This window comes from Mustelus asterias, chromosome 12 (assembly GCF_964213995.1).
Source record: "Mustelus asterias chromosome 12, sMusAst1.hap1.1, whole genome shotgun sequence".
NCBI lineage: Eukaryota > Metazoa > Chordata > Chondrichthyes > Carcharhiniformes > Triakidae > Mustelus > Mustelus asterias.
This window is the reverse complement of record NC_135812.1, coordinates 89,110,241-89,122,638: the sequence shown is the minus strand read 5'-3', so window position 1 is coordinate 89,122,638 and position 12,398 is coordinate 89,110,241. Positions and strand designations below refer to the sequence as shown.

At 45.4% G+C, this 12,398-nt stretch overlaps 1 protein-coding gene across 6 annotated transcripts in view; it reads right to left on the bottom strand.

Annotated features, from left to right (window-relative positions):
• Positions 1-12,398, bottom strand: part of bahcc1b (BAH domain and coiled-coil containing 1b) — a 267,650-nt gene that overhangs the window by 109,473 nt on the left and 145,779 nt on the right. For all 6 annotated transcript variants that reach the window (XM_078225578.1, XM_078225581.1, XM_078225579.1 and 3 more), the window contains exons 9-11: positions 10,329-10,570; positions 7,520-7,895; positions 1,258-2,124 (exon numbers count right to left, since the gene is read on the bottom strand). In XM_078225578.1, the coding sequence (XP_078081704.1) occupies positions 1,258-2,124; positions 7,520-7,895; positions 10,329-10,570 (1,485 nt within the window). The remainder of the gene's footprint in view (positions 1-1,257; positions 2,125-7,519; positions 7,896-10,328; positions 10,571-12,398) is intronic.

Genomic DNA, 12,398 nt, shown 5'->3' with positions numbered 1-12,398 from the left:
TAATACTTTTTCTCATCAAGTGTTCTCTTCCCTTCTAGAAGATGTTGACTATTTGGTGGAGTCCCCTGGATCTGGGGGCCTTGCTCAAGTGTGCATTATTTTTACTTGAGTCACGATAGTGAGTGTTGACAGGCAATGTTCAACGTGAGAGCCAAGTACTATTTTGAACTCACTCACACACTTTCACCGAAGTAGCGCGTGGATCGGAAGAAGCAGTGGGAAATGGGGATGACATTCCCGTTTTTAAAATTAGATATGTTGAGACCAATGGTAGTGGCCCTACCACCATCCTGGTTCAGATCGGCGCACACCAGAGATCAGTCCAGGAATATTGGAAAAGAGTTTTGGATGAGACCTGTTATGATGGCCACGGTTTGGGGGAGGGGGGAGGGGGGGCGGTCGTCAGTAGATCTCCCCGTGAGCCTTGTTAAGTATCAGCTCCCGTATTATGCAAGTGGTGGCTCACTCAACATGGAAGGAGCAGCGGGGGGTTTAAAACCAGCTGGCTCCACGCAGGCCGGCAGTCGATAGACTCGGGACCGATCTGCACTCTACAGCTGTTGAAGGGCATTCAGATACCACTGTAAATAAACAGGTGATTGGTAATGGATAACTGGCCTCGGTAAGATTAATACAAGACCAAAACTCTGCAAGTTTAGGTGGGGGCAAAAGTTCTCCAACTTAATAAAAAGACTGAATAGTTTTCTAAACAATGTTCCCCCTTCACCCTTAATCCACTTGCTGCTTGTGTAACCTTGCTGTGTGCAAACTGGCTGTCACATCAGTGACTGTACATCAAAATTAGCTGTGACTGCTACGGAACCTCTTGAAGGCATGGTGCTGCATCCACATTATTGTCCCTTCTCTTGACGTTCTGTATTTTCTAGTTACTCACTGGATAAACCTACTGAACAAATAGTGGGTGGAAAAGGCATTGAAGGTTCTGATCAGCCAGGGTCGTATTAATTAATGGAGCAGGCTCGATGGGCCGAATGGCTTACTCCTGTTCCTATGTCCCTAATTAGACCAATTTTATTTTGAAATTCCACTTAACACCTGGAATTTCAAAAACCCAAAGTCATCACACAGGTTCTTCCATTCAAATTTTTTTTGGTGAGGGGGAGGGAATTATCCAATCGTAGGAACAATCAAAGTAACTACAGTTAGGAAGAAACTGAAAAGGACTAATTGAACAGCCACCATTGCAGACACTGATGCTGGATAGAGTAAAGATGCATTAAAAGTTAAAGTAATTACCTTGACCGGTGCCGTCACAGTTTTGTTGTTGCTGTTCGAGTTCCGCCAGTTCGCTCAGCAGAGCTATTCCATGCATCCCTGAGCAGGGGTAATAGGTTGAGGTTGGAGGGTGCGAAGGTGCTGCGGGGGCACTGGGCACCTCAGGCTCTACAACAAAGAGCTCTCCCATGCTGAGGCCAGCTGCCACCAGGGCATTCATCCCTGCCATGCAGTCCAACCGCCACCTGAACACTTCATCCCTCTCTGAGGCATTGTGGCTAATTTCTGGATCTTCGTCTTGATTCGCCGGTTTGGCTTCCTCAACAGTTTTGCATTCCTGGTTTAAGTCAGTCTCGGCTCCTGAACCCAAGTGATCAGAGTTCCTTACGTCCAACATTTCACTGGTTAAAGTGGCGGATTCACTGGTCGAGTGAGGTGACTGGGTCACTGAAATCTCTAATCCGCCCTCTCCTCCTGTAAGTCCTCCGTCTGTGACAATTCCCTGAGAAGCAATCAAATGCCTCGAGCATTCCACGTTTTCTTTCATCGGTGACTCAAGTTGCTCCACAGTTGCGCTCTCTGCCAGCGATGCGTTTGCCGACTCCTTGTCTTCTGAGGCGCAGAGAATCGTGTGCGTGTTTTGCTCCACAACATCCAAGTCATTGGATGCGATCCGCTTGTTGGTGGGGTTTGCCTCCTCCACCACGTCGCGCCGAGTATCACAGTGAATTTTCGCACCAGGCGTAAAGGTTCGGGACTGCTCTGGTTCAGCCGCCGTGGTAACGGGTTGCATAGTTTCGGGGTCCGCAGGATCGGCAGGGTGCACAAGTGGAGTAGGGGAACTGTAGCCCATGGCAACGGCTGTGTATGTGTAACCAGGCGGGAGATCTGGAAGAGAGAGTGAGAAGGAACATGTTTTAGCCAAGACATTAACCCTCACCACTCACCAGAGTCTGAGATTATTCGACGTGGTTTTACCAGTAGAGACAATGATTTCTGCAATCAGGGCTGCCTTACCACCATAATGGCGGCCACTCCACTTAAAATTTTCAGCAATTCTCCATGGTGATATCCATTTTTGGGTGCATGATCCTATTGTATAGAACAGGAACTTTACAGTGTAGGGCTTACTGGGAAGTGCAGTTGCTGTGTTAAGCCCATTTTAATTTATTCCCCTTTTCACTCTGATAAATTGAACACGCCTCAGTAGACAAATCATCGCTTACAGTGACTGTAATCATAATGCCAGGATACTCACTCTATGTCAACCTTTTGATGCCCGCAATCTCGTTTCATTCAGGTGGCTTGTGTTCACAAACTGTTACGCTAATGTCAAAAATTATTCACGGAACAAAAAGCCCCAGTGGAAGTGGGAGCAGGGGCCGTGTGACGCTCGGGAAACTCTGAGCAAGGTTATCAATTTGTTTCTAAGGGTGAAAGGGTTAAGCCTCATCGCTTCGATGCTCTTCACCCTGAACTGATAATCTCCCGTCCGATCGTCCAGCTGTCACCGAGCGCCGGCAACAAAACAAATGTTATTGCTCTGTCTTCCCCAAGAACTGTGAAGGTGCCCCTGACTCTATCCTGGCTGGCAGCATCCTGACTAACTTGTCATCAACTGAGTGTAATTAATGATATCCATCCGCCTCCTTGACAGTACCACCAGATGAATATGTATCCTTCCACCAAACTGCTTCCTTCCCAAGGACTGCTGAAGGATAAAAAAGGTTCCTATCTCAAAGGTTGCTGAGGCATTTTCTGCCTTTCCACTCCAAAATAAAGACAAAAGAATTAGCAGCTGCACATCGTCTAGCCTTGAAAATTTGAAGGAAAAACATTGGACTTTAGTGTCTTGTCTGTTTGCCAGTCATATGGCTGGCAAACAGACATGACACTAAATTGATTTTTACATGGCAAGTTGTAAGATTTAAGGATCATGCAAAGTGTTTTGAGATTTAAAAAGAAAAGATAGAGGAGGAGTTTTTGGTACAGCGTTGTCCGTTGGGATTCCTTTCTTTATTCCCTCTGGGGAAGGTAGGCAATCGGAGCCTGGATTTTCCCAGTGGGGCGGAGAGCAGGAGTTGGGACTGTTTCTTTCTGGGTTCCTAACCCGACCCTGAGTGAGGGGGAGGGGGGTGAGGAGAACAGTCGTTCTGCAATTCTCACTGACGTACCCCCTTTACTGGCATGGGGACAGGTTCCATGCCCAATTAAACGTACCAAATGGGCTCCTAAAGTTGAAGGGCCAATCAGAAGCCTTACAGCTTGAGAGGGGCAAGTAACTTCGTGGGGAGGCGATGGCCGAGTGGTATTATCGCGAGATTAATTAATCCAGAAACTCAGCTAATGTTCTGGGGACCCGGGTTCGAATCCTGCCATGGCAGGTGGTGGAATTTGAATTCAATTTTTAAAAAATCTATAATTAAGAATCTACTGATGAGCATGAAACCATTGTCGATTGTCGGAAAAACCCATCTGGTTCACTAATGTCCTTTAGGGAAGGAAATCTGAGGTCCTCTCATGGTCTGGCCTACATGTGACTCCAGAGCCACAGCAATGTGGTTGACTCTCAACTACTCTCGGGCAGAATTCACCAAGCGTTGGATTGTTCACCCACTAATAGGGAACGTGAGCTGGGATTAGACCGCGGTGAGACAGGTTAGTTTTACCCTACTTCGTGGGGAGGCGATGGCCGAGTGGTGCCGAGCGGTGCCGAGCGGTAGCACAGTGGTTAGCACTGCTGCTTCACAGCTCCAGGGTCCCGGGTTCGATTCCCGGCTCGGGTCACTGTCTGTGTGGAGTTTGCACGTTCTCCTCGTGTCTGCGTGGGTTTCCTCCGGGTGCTCCGGTTTCCTCCCACAGTCCAAAGATGTGCGGGTTAGGTTGATTGGCCAGGTTAAAAATTGCCCCTTAGAATCCTAAAATGCGTAGGTTAGAGGGATTAGCGGGTAAATATGTGGGGGTAGGGCCTGGGTGGGATTGTGGTCGGTGCAGACTCGATGGGCTGAATGGCCTCCTTCTGCACTGTAGGGTTTCTATGATTTCTATTTCTATGATTTCTACTTATGATTACAAAGTGTTGTTGCAATAGTAATCCTGCTCTGTGTGAGAGGGACCACAGGTTCAGACATTTGGTGTGTGTGCTTGGCTGAGGAGCCAATAGCGCAAAGCTACCATCTGTGGGATTATGACTGAACACCTCTAAATCAGAATCCCGCCTAAAATTAGGGATGGACAATAAATGCTGACCAGCCAGCGACGCCCATGTCCCACGAATGAATAAAAAAAACTGAGAAGACACTTCAACATGGAGGCAACCTCTCACCAAATTTTTAAAAGACTTTTAAATATAAAACAGATTCAGCAGCCAGCCACCAGTTTGGGGAGGGGATGGGGGAAAATGTCCCCCCCAAACCACAAAGTATAACCTTTGGTTGCCCCCCAGACCCGGGTAATGAGGGCCTCTAGGCCTGTCTGGAGCACTGGAGCCCAAGTCTGCCATTTGGCTGCCTGCCCCCAGGCAGTTCAGCTGCTTCCAACTGTGCCAGTGAACTCCCAGTCGGCCTGCATTAAATGTGGTTTACATGGAGAGGTGGGTAACCCTGCCAACCGTGAATACAGCTTGGCAAAACTGACCTGCGCCGGGAACGAGATTGGGAAATTGACATGCGGGCCGGCGCCAGTGTTTTCAGGACCTCTCCGCCTCTGATCCCATCCTCAAACTCTCCACATTAACAGGGATGAGTACTTCATTGTCACAAGGTGTTTTACCTCTCTGCCCAAGGGAAAACTTACTGAAACCTGGTGAGTTTAACACTTTGTTCAGTGTCCAATATCGTTATCAGATCATCTACTCTTTCAGCTGCAAACTCGAAAGCTGTCCATTTACCAATATTCTCCTGGTAATGTCCAGAAAATGTTAAAGAATAAATACCCAAATAACAGTCTCCACTTATTGATTGCGTTTCCCTTTGAACTGAGATGTCAGATTGTTGTTTCCTGCCCTTCCCCAGGGTATTTTGCTATTCATTCGTGATTTGTGGGCACTATTGGCAAGACCAGCCTTTATTGCCCATCCCTAATTGTCCTTGAGATGGTGGCATTGAGCTGCCATATTGAATCACCGCAGTTCATCTGGTGTAGGTGCTTGCACAATGCTGTTCAGGACTTCCAGGATTTTGACCCAGCGACAGTAAAGGATTAAAGTTCCAAGTCAGGACGGTGAGTAGCTTAGAGAGGAACTTGCAGGTCCCATGCATTTCCCGCCCTTGTCCTATAGGTGGTAGAGGAGGTCACAGGTTTAGAAAGTGTTGTTGAAAGTTCCTTGGTGAGTTGCTGCAGTACATCTTGTAGATGGTACACACTGCTGCCACTGCATGCCAATGGTGGAGGAAGCGAATGTTAAAGGTGGTGGATGAGGTGCCAACTAAGCATGTTGCTTTGCCCTGGATGGTGTCACGATTCCTGAGTTTTCTTGGAGCTGTCAAGTGGAGAGTATTCTGTCACACTTGTGCCCTGTAGATGGTGGACAGGCTTTGGAGAACCTGAAGGTGAGTTAATTGCCACAGAATTCTCAGAATTCCAGTGACAGTGTTCATAGAGCCTGTCCTGTTAAGATTCTGGTCATGATAACCGCCAGGATGTTGATGGTTGGGGATTCAGTGATGCTGATGCCATGGAATATCAAGGGGAGATGATCAGATACACTTCTGTTGGAGACTGTCAATGATTGGCTCTTGTTTGGCATTAATATTAATTCCACTCATCAGCTATGGGCACAGAATCCTTCAGCATCCGAGGAGTTGTGAATGGCACTGAACATTGTGCAATCATCAGCAAACATCCCCACTTCTGACCTTATGATGGAGGAAAGGTCATTAATGAAGCAGCTGAAGAAGTTTAGGCCTAGGACACTACCCAAGGAATTTCTGGAATTATGTCCTTGGGTGAGATATTTGGCCTTCAAGAACACAAAAATTTTCCTTTGTGCCAGGTATAACTCCAACCTGGCACAAAGAATTCTCATTGCCTTTGATTTTATTTGGGTCCTCGATGCCGCACAGGGTCACGTGCTGCCTCGATGTCTTGGGCAGTTAATCCTACCTCACCTCTGCAATTCAACTCTTTGGTCCATGTTCAGACCAAGGCTCTATGAGGTCTTGAGCCAAGTGGTTCTGGTGGAACCCCAATTGGGCATTGGTGAGCAGGTTATTGGTGAATAAGTGCCACTTGATGGCATTGTCAATGACAACTTCTATCTCTTTAATGGTGACGATAAGTAGACTGATGGGTAATTGGCCTGGTTGGATTTGTCCTGTGTTTTGTGGACAAAGCATTCCTGGGCGATTTTCCATATTGTCAGGTAGATATTAGTGTTATAAGCTGTACTGGAGCAGCTTGGCTAGGGGTGTGGCTAGTTCTGGAGTACAGGTCTTCAGCACGACAGCTGGTATATTGTCAAGGCCCACTGCCTTTACAGTACACAGTGCCTTCAGCAGTTTCTTAATATCACGTGGAGTGAATCAAATTGGCTGAAGACGGGCATCGCTGATGAAGGGGACTTCCGGAGGAGGCTGAGATGGATCATCCACTCGACACTTCTAACTGAAGATGGTCACAAATACTCCACACTGGCTCCTCCATCATTAAGGATGGAGATATTCGTGGAGCCTCCTCCTCCTGTTGTTTAATTGTCCACCACGACTCATGACTGGATGTAACAGAACTGCAGAGCTTTGATCTGATCTGCTGGTTTTGGGATCGCTTTAGTCTTTCTCTCGCATGCTGCCTCTAAGATTTAGCGTGCATGTCGTTCTGTGTTGTAGCTTCAACAGGTTGGCACCTCATTTTTAGGTCTGCCAGGTGCTGCTTTTGGCATGCCCCGCTGCACCCTCTTTTTGCTTTAGCATCTACCATTCATTCCCAGAACAAAATCTGACAAAAAGACACTGAGTTGCAGAAGTTGCAAGGGGCATGTACGTCTGCCACTGATTCATTGACCAATTTTCACATCAGTCTCTCACCACTCATCTACACCCGCTGGAAGTTATATTACAGAAAGGGAGAACACAGAATGGAGTACACAGGTTCATCCACATTTCATTCAAGTAAGTATCAAGACATCCATCAATTTATAGTATATACTGACCAGTCCACTGCTATGCTAAAATATTTGTCTTCTAGTTTTCCTGTCAGATTCTGAAGTATCAGTTGGACTCTCAACAACTTGAGCCTTTCAATTTTACGCCAAACATTTGTACCTTATTTGGTGTTGTTCACATACCTGGCTCAAAGCTTCCTGGATAATGTTGGGGTGGCTGTCTTTCCACTCTCTTTTCAGTTGCTTGACTTTCTGTGGCATTCTGGGAAGGAGGAGGGCTGACTGCTGAGGATTGTGGGACAATGGCAGGATCTGAAGAAGGGCAAGAAGGTAAAGGACATACAGCGGTGGGCTGGGGGGTGGGGCACCCCGATTTGGGTCCAAGAGAAGGAGAATGGTGGCATGGTGAAAGTTTGGCAGAACACATGCCAGATGGCAGTATGACAGGTGAAGAATGACTCTTGGGAGAGTTTAAGGCAACTGTTTTGTTTGATCTCCTATTCCTCTCTAGAGTATGTTCTTCTGCTTCTATCCGACGTTCCTCTGTTTTCCGATGATCCTGAGGAAAAGAGAGTATTCACTTGGTGAATTAAGACTGTTAATATCAAAGCTTCTTGCTTTGTTCTTTTTTCCAACAAGTAAGGACACATCAAGTCTACACATTAGGTTACTTAAGAACATCAGGGCAGGGGTAAGGCATTCAATTCCTCAAGCCTATCCTGCCATTCGATTAGATCGTGGCTGCTCTGGATTTTAACAAAATCCACCTACCCTGATTCCAAAACCCTTAATACTGCTGCCTCATGAAATGTCAATGCTTACATGGGCAATAGGGAGACAGCTATCTAAACCAAATAAAGCTGCACTTTGTCAATGAAATAATAAAAGTTATGTTTTACATTTACAAGCTCCACTGGGAATTCTCATATCTAATTTGATAGCAGCTTCTCACAACTTCCTCTTATACTCTAGAACTCCCATGGCACCACTCAATTGCTGTAGTTTCATAGCAAGGGGGATGGGGAGCAGAGCTGAGAGAAGGCAGATGCCATCAAATCTCCAGCTGAAGTTTGAGCCTTGGTCTCTATCTCATTGCTTTCCACTTCAGGTACAATGTTATGTGATCCATTTCAGACAACAAAATATTTTGTCACAACAAATGCATTGATTTTAATGTCCAAAATCTCTTTAAGATTCTGGAAAGGTCCCATCAGATTGGAAAATAGCAAATGTGACTCCTCTATTCACAAACAAAGGGAGACAGAAAGCAGGAAACTGCAGAAACTAAGGAAACTTAACACCAGTCACAGGGAAATTGCTGGAATTTATTGTTGAGATGGTTATAGCTGTGCATTTAGAAAATCTCAGTGCAGTCAGGCAGAGTCAACATAGTTTTGAGAAAAGGAAATTATTGGAGTTTTCTGAGGAAGTAAAATGCAATGTGAATAAAGGAGAACCTGTGAATGTGATGCACTTAGATTTCCAGAAGGTACCTGAAAAGGTGCCACATCAAAGGTTACTAAGCATAATGAGAGCTCCTGGTGTATGGGGTAACATGTTCGCAGGGAGAGAGGATTGGTTAGCTAATAGGAAGCAAAGAGTAGGGATAAATAGGTATTTTCAGGTTGGCAAGATCTGATGAGTGCAGGGCCATTGAGATCATCACTGGGGCTTCAATTAGTTTCAATTTATATCAATGACTTGAATGAAGGGACCAAAGGTTGCTAAATTTGCTGATGACACAAAGATAGGTAGGGAAAGTAAGTTGTGAAGTGGACGTAAGGAGTCTACAAAGGGATATAGGTCGGCTAAGTCAGTGGGGGGAATAAAATGGCTGATGGAATATAATGTGGGAAAATGTGAACTTGTCCACTTTGGCAGGAAGAATGGAAAAGTGGCATATTATTTAAATGAAGAGGGATTGTAGAACTCTTGTGGTACAGAGGGATGAGAGTGTCCTGGTACATGACTCAGGAAAAGTTAGTATGCGGGTAAAGCAAGTGATTAGGAAGGCAAATAGAAAGTTGTCATTCATTGCAAGGGGAATGGAATATAAAACTAGGGACGTTTTGCTACAGTTGTACAGGGTGTTGATGAGACCATATCTACAGTACGAGAGGACTGTACAATTTTGGTCTCCTAATTTAAGGAAGGAAATAAATGTGGTAAAAGGAGTTCAGAGAAGATTCACTCAGCTGATACCTGGGATGGGGGATTATCTTACGAGGAAAGATTGGGCAGGCTAGACCTGTATCCATTGGAGTCTCGAAGATTGAGAGGCGATCTTATTGAAAACATATAAGATCCTGAGGTGGATGTTGAAAGGATGTTTCCCCTGGAACTAGGGGACACCGTTTAAAAATAAGGAGTCTCCCATTTAGGACAGAAGAGAAAAAAAAATTTCTCTCAAGACGGTTGTGAATCTTTGGAACTCTCTTTACCCAGAGAGTGGTTGAGGCAGGGCCAAAAAATATTTTTAAGGCAGAGGTAAATAGATATGTGATTGACAAGGGAGTCAAACGTTAATGGGGGGTGGGGGGCTAAATGTAGAGCTGAGGCCACAATCAGATCAGCCATGATCTTATTGAATGGTAGAACAGGCTCGAGGGGCTGAATGGCCTACTCCTACTCCTAATTGGTATGTTTGTATGTACTGCTCCAAAAGGAGAGGTGCTCCTCACACAGGCCATAGAATCATAGAATCCCTCCAGTGCAGAAGGAGGCCTTTCGGCCCATCGAGTCTACACTGACAACAATCCCACCTAGGCACCATTCCCGCAATCCCACATATTTACTCTGCTAATCCCTCTAACCTACGCACCCTAGGACACCAAGGGGCAATTTAGCATGGCCAGTGCACGTAATCCGCACACCTTTGGACAGCTGGATGTGGGCTGTTTGTAAAGATATTGGGAAACGGGAGGTCAAAATATCAATTCTCAAAAAAATCAGGTTGCGCAGACAAAATTCACTCATTGCGTTTTGTCCTCACCATTAGTTGTGAGTGTCGTTGGAGTTCAAGTGCTTGTGCCCTTTGTTGCTGCTGCTGTTGTTGTTGTTGTTGTTGTTGTTGGTGTTGCTGATGTTGTTGTTGCAGCATGTAGAGTTCTTGCTGCCGCAGGAGCTGGGAGCGAGGGTACACGGAAAGCTGCCCGGGATGCTGCATGTGCGACGTGGGTGCTCGCGCTGGATAAATAGGTGGCCAGAGAGAATGTGCAGGATCCATCACTTCAGCTGGAGGACCCCAGCAAAAGAAAGAAGTACATTTAGATCAGATCACAGTGCCACCTTCTGCAATTAGAGACACTCTGTTGTTCCGACATATTACAGCATTCATTCTGAGATCATTTTACATTACAATCAATAAGGAAATTATCTAACTGTGAAACCAAATGTAGAAATCAACTTAGTTCCTATTAAAATTGAATGACTTAATGCAAGAAATAAAGGTTCAGCTTCAGAGTCAATCTCAATTTGGGACCCATAGACATCTTCAGGTTTCATGGGGAGCATGTCAGTGATTCTTAACATTCATATTACAGCAGAGTTTGTAATTACCTTCTTTCGAATGGCGAGATACTTGGGAACATTTCATTCCCGAATTATAGGACATCTTTCCACTTTTGCACCTTGTTGCAGCCAATGCCCACTCCCAGGTTAATTATCACCTTGTAGCATTCACATAACACTGGTCGAAGGATGCATATCGTACCCAACCTTAGAGAAATTGGGTGCTGCTCGCTTCTGAACAGGTTACCATCACTTGGCCTCCACCCAGAAATAGACACATATCTAGTTTGCTTTCAAATTGTTCTACCTTAGCTGTTCATTCTCTGACTTTTTGTCCCATAAGACCATAAGACATAGAAGCAGAATTAAGCCACTCGGCCCATTGAATCTGCTCCGCCATTCAATCATGGCTGATATTTTTCTCATCCCCATTCTCCTGCCTTTTCTCTATAACTCCTGATCCCCTTATTAATCAAGAACCTTAGTAATCAAGTCCCTTACAGTTTGAATCAGGTGAATCCATAATGGGCAACAAAGAGATAGCTGAACAAATACTTTGGATCTGTCTTCACTAAGGAGGACACAAATAATCTTCCAGAAATATTAGAGGACAGAGGGTCCAGCATGAAGGAGGAACTGAAGGAAATCCTTATTAGTCAGGAAATTGTGTTGGGGAAATTGCTGGGATACCTGATAAATCGCTCAGGCCTGATGCTCTGCATCCCAGAATACTCAAGGACGTGGCCCTAGAAATGGTGGATGCATTGGTGATCATTTTCCAGCATTCTGTACACTCTGGAAAAGTTCCAGTGGATTGGAGGGTAGCTAATGTAACCCCACATTTTAAAAATGGAGGGAGAGAGAAAACAGGGAATTATAGACCGGTTAGCCTGACATCAGCGATGGGGAAAATGCTGGAGTCAATTATCAAGGATTAATAACTGAGCATTTGGAAAGTGGTGGCAGGATTGGTCCAAGTCAGAATGGATTCACTAAAGGGAAATTGTGCTTGGCAAATCTTCTGGAATTGTTTGAGGATATGACCAGTAGAGTGGGCAAGGGTGAACCAGTGGATGTTGTGTATCTGGACTTTCAAAAGGCTTTTGACAAAGTCCCACACAAGAGATTAGTGAGCAAAATTAAAGCTCATGGTATTGGGGGTAATGTATTGATGTGGATAGAGAACTGGTTGGCAGACAGGAAGCAGAGAGTGGGAATAAACGGGTCCTTTTCAGAGTGGCAGGCAGTGACTAGTGGGGTACCACAGGATTCAGTGCTGGGACCCCAGCTATTCACAATATACATTAATTATTTGGATGAAGGAATTGAATGCAATATCTCCAAATTTGCAGACGGCACTAAGCTGGGTGGCAGTGTGCGCTGTAAGGAGGATGCTAAGAAGTTGCAGGGTGACTTGGACAGGTTGGCAAATGCAAAATAATGTGGATAAAAGTAAGGTTATCCACTTTGGTGGCAAAAACAGGAAGGAAGATTATTATCTGAATGGTGGCAATTTAGGAAAAGGGGAAGTGAATGTGACCTGGATGGCATG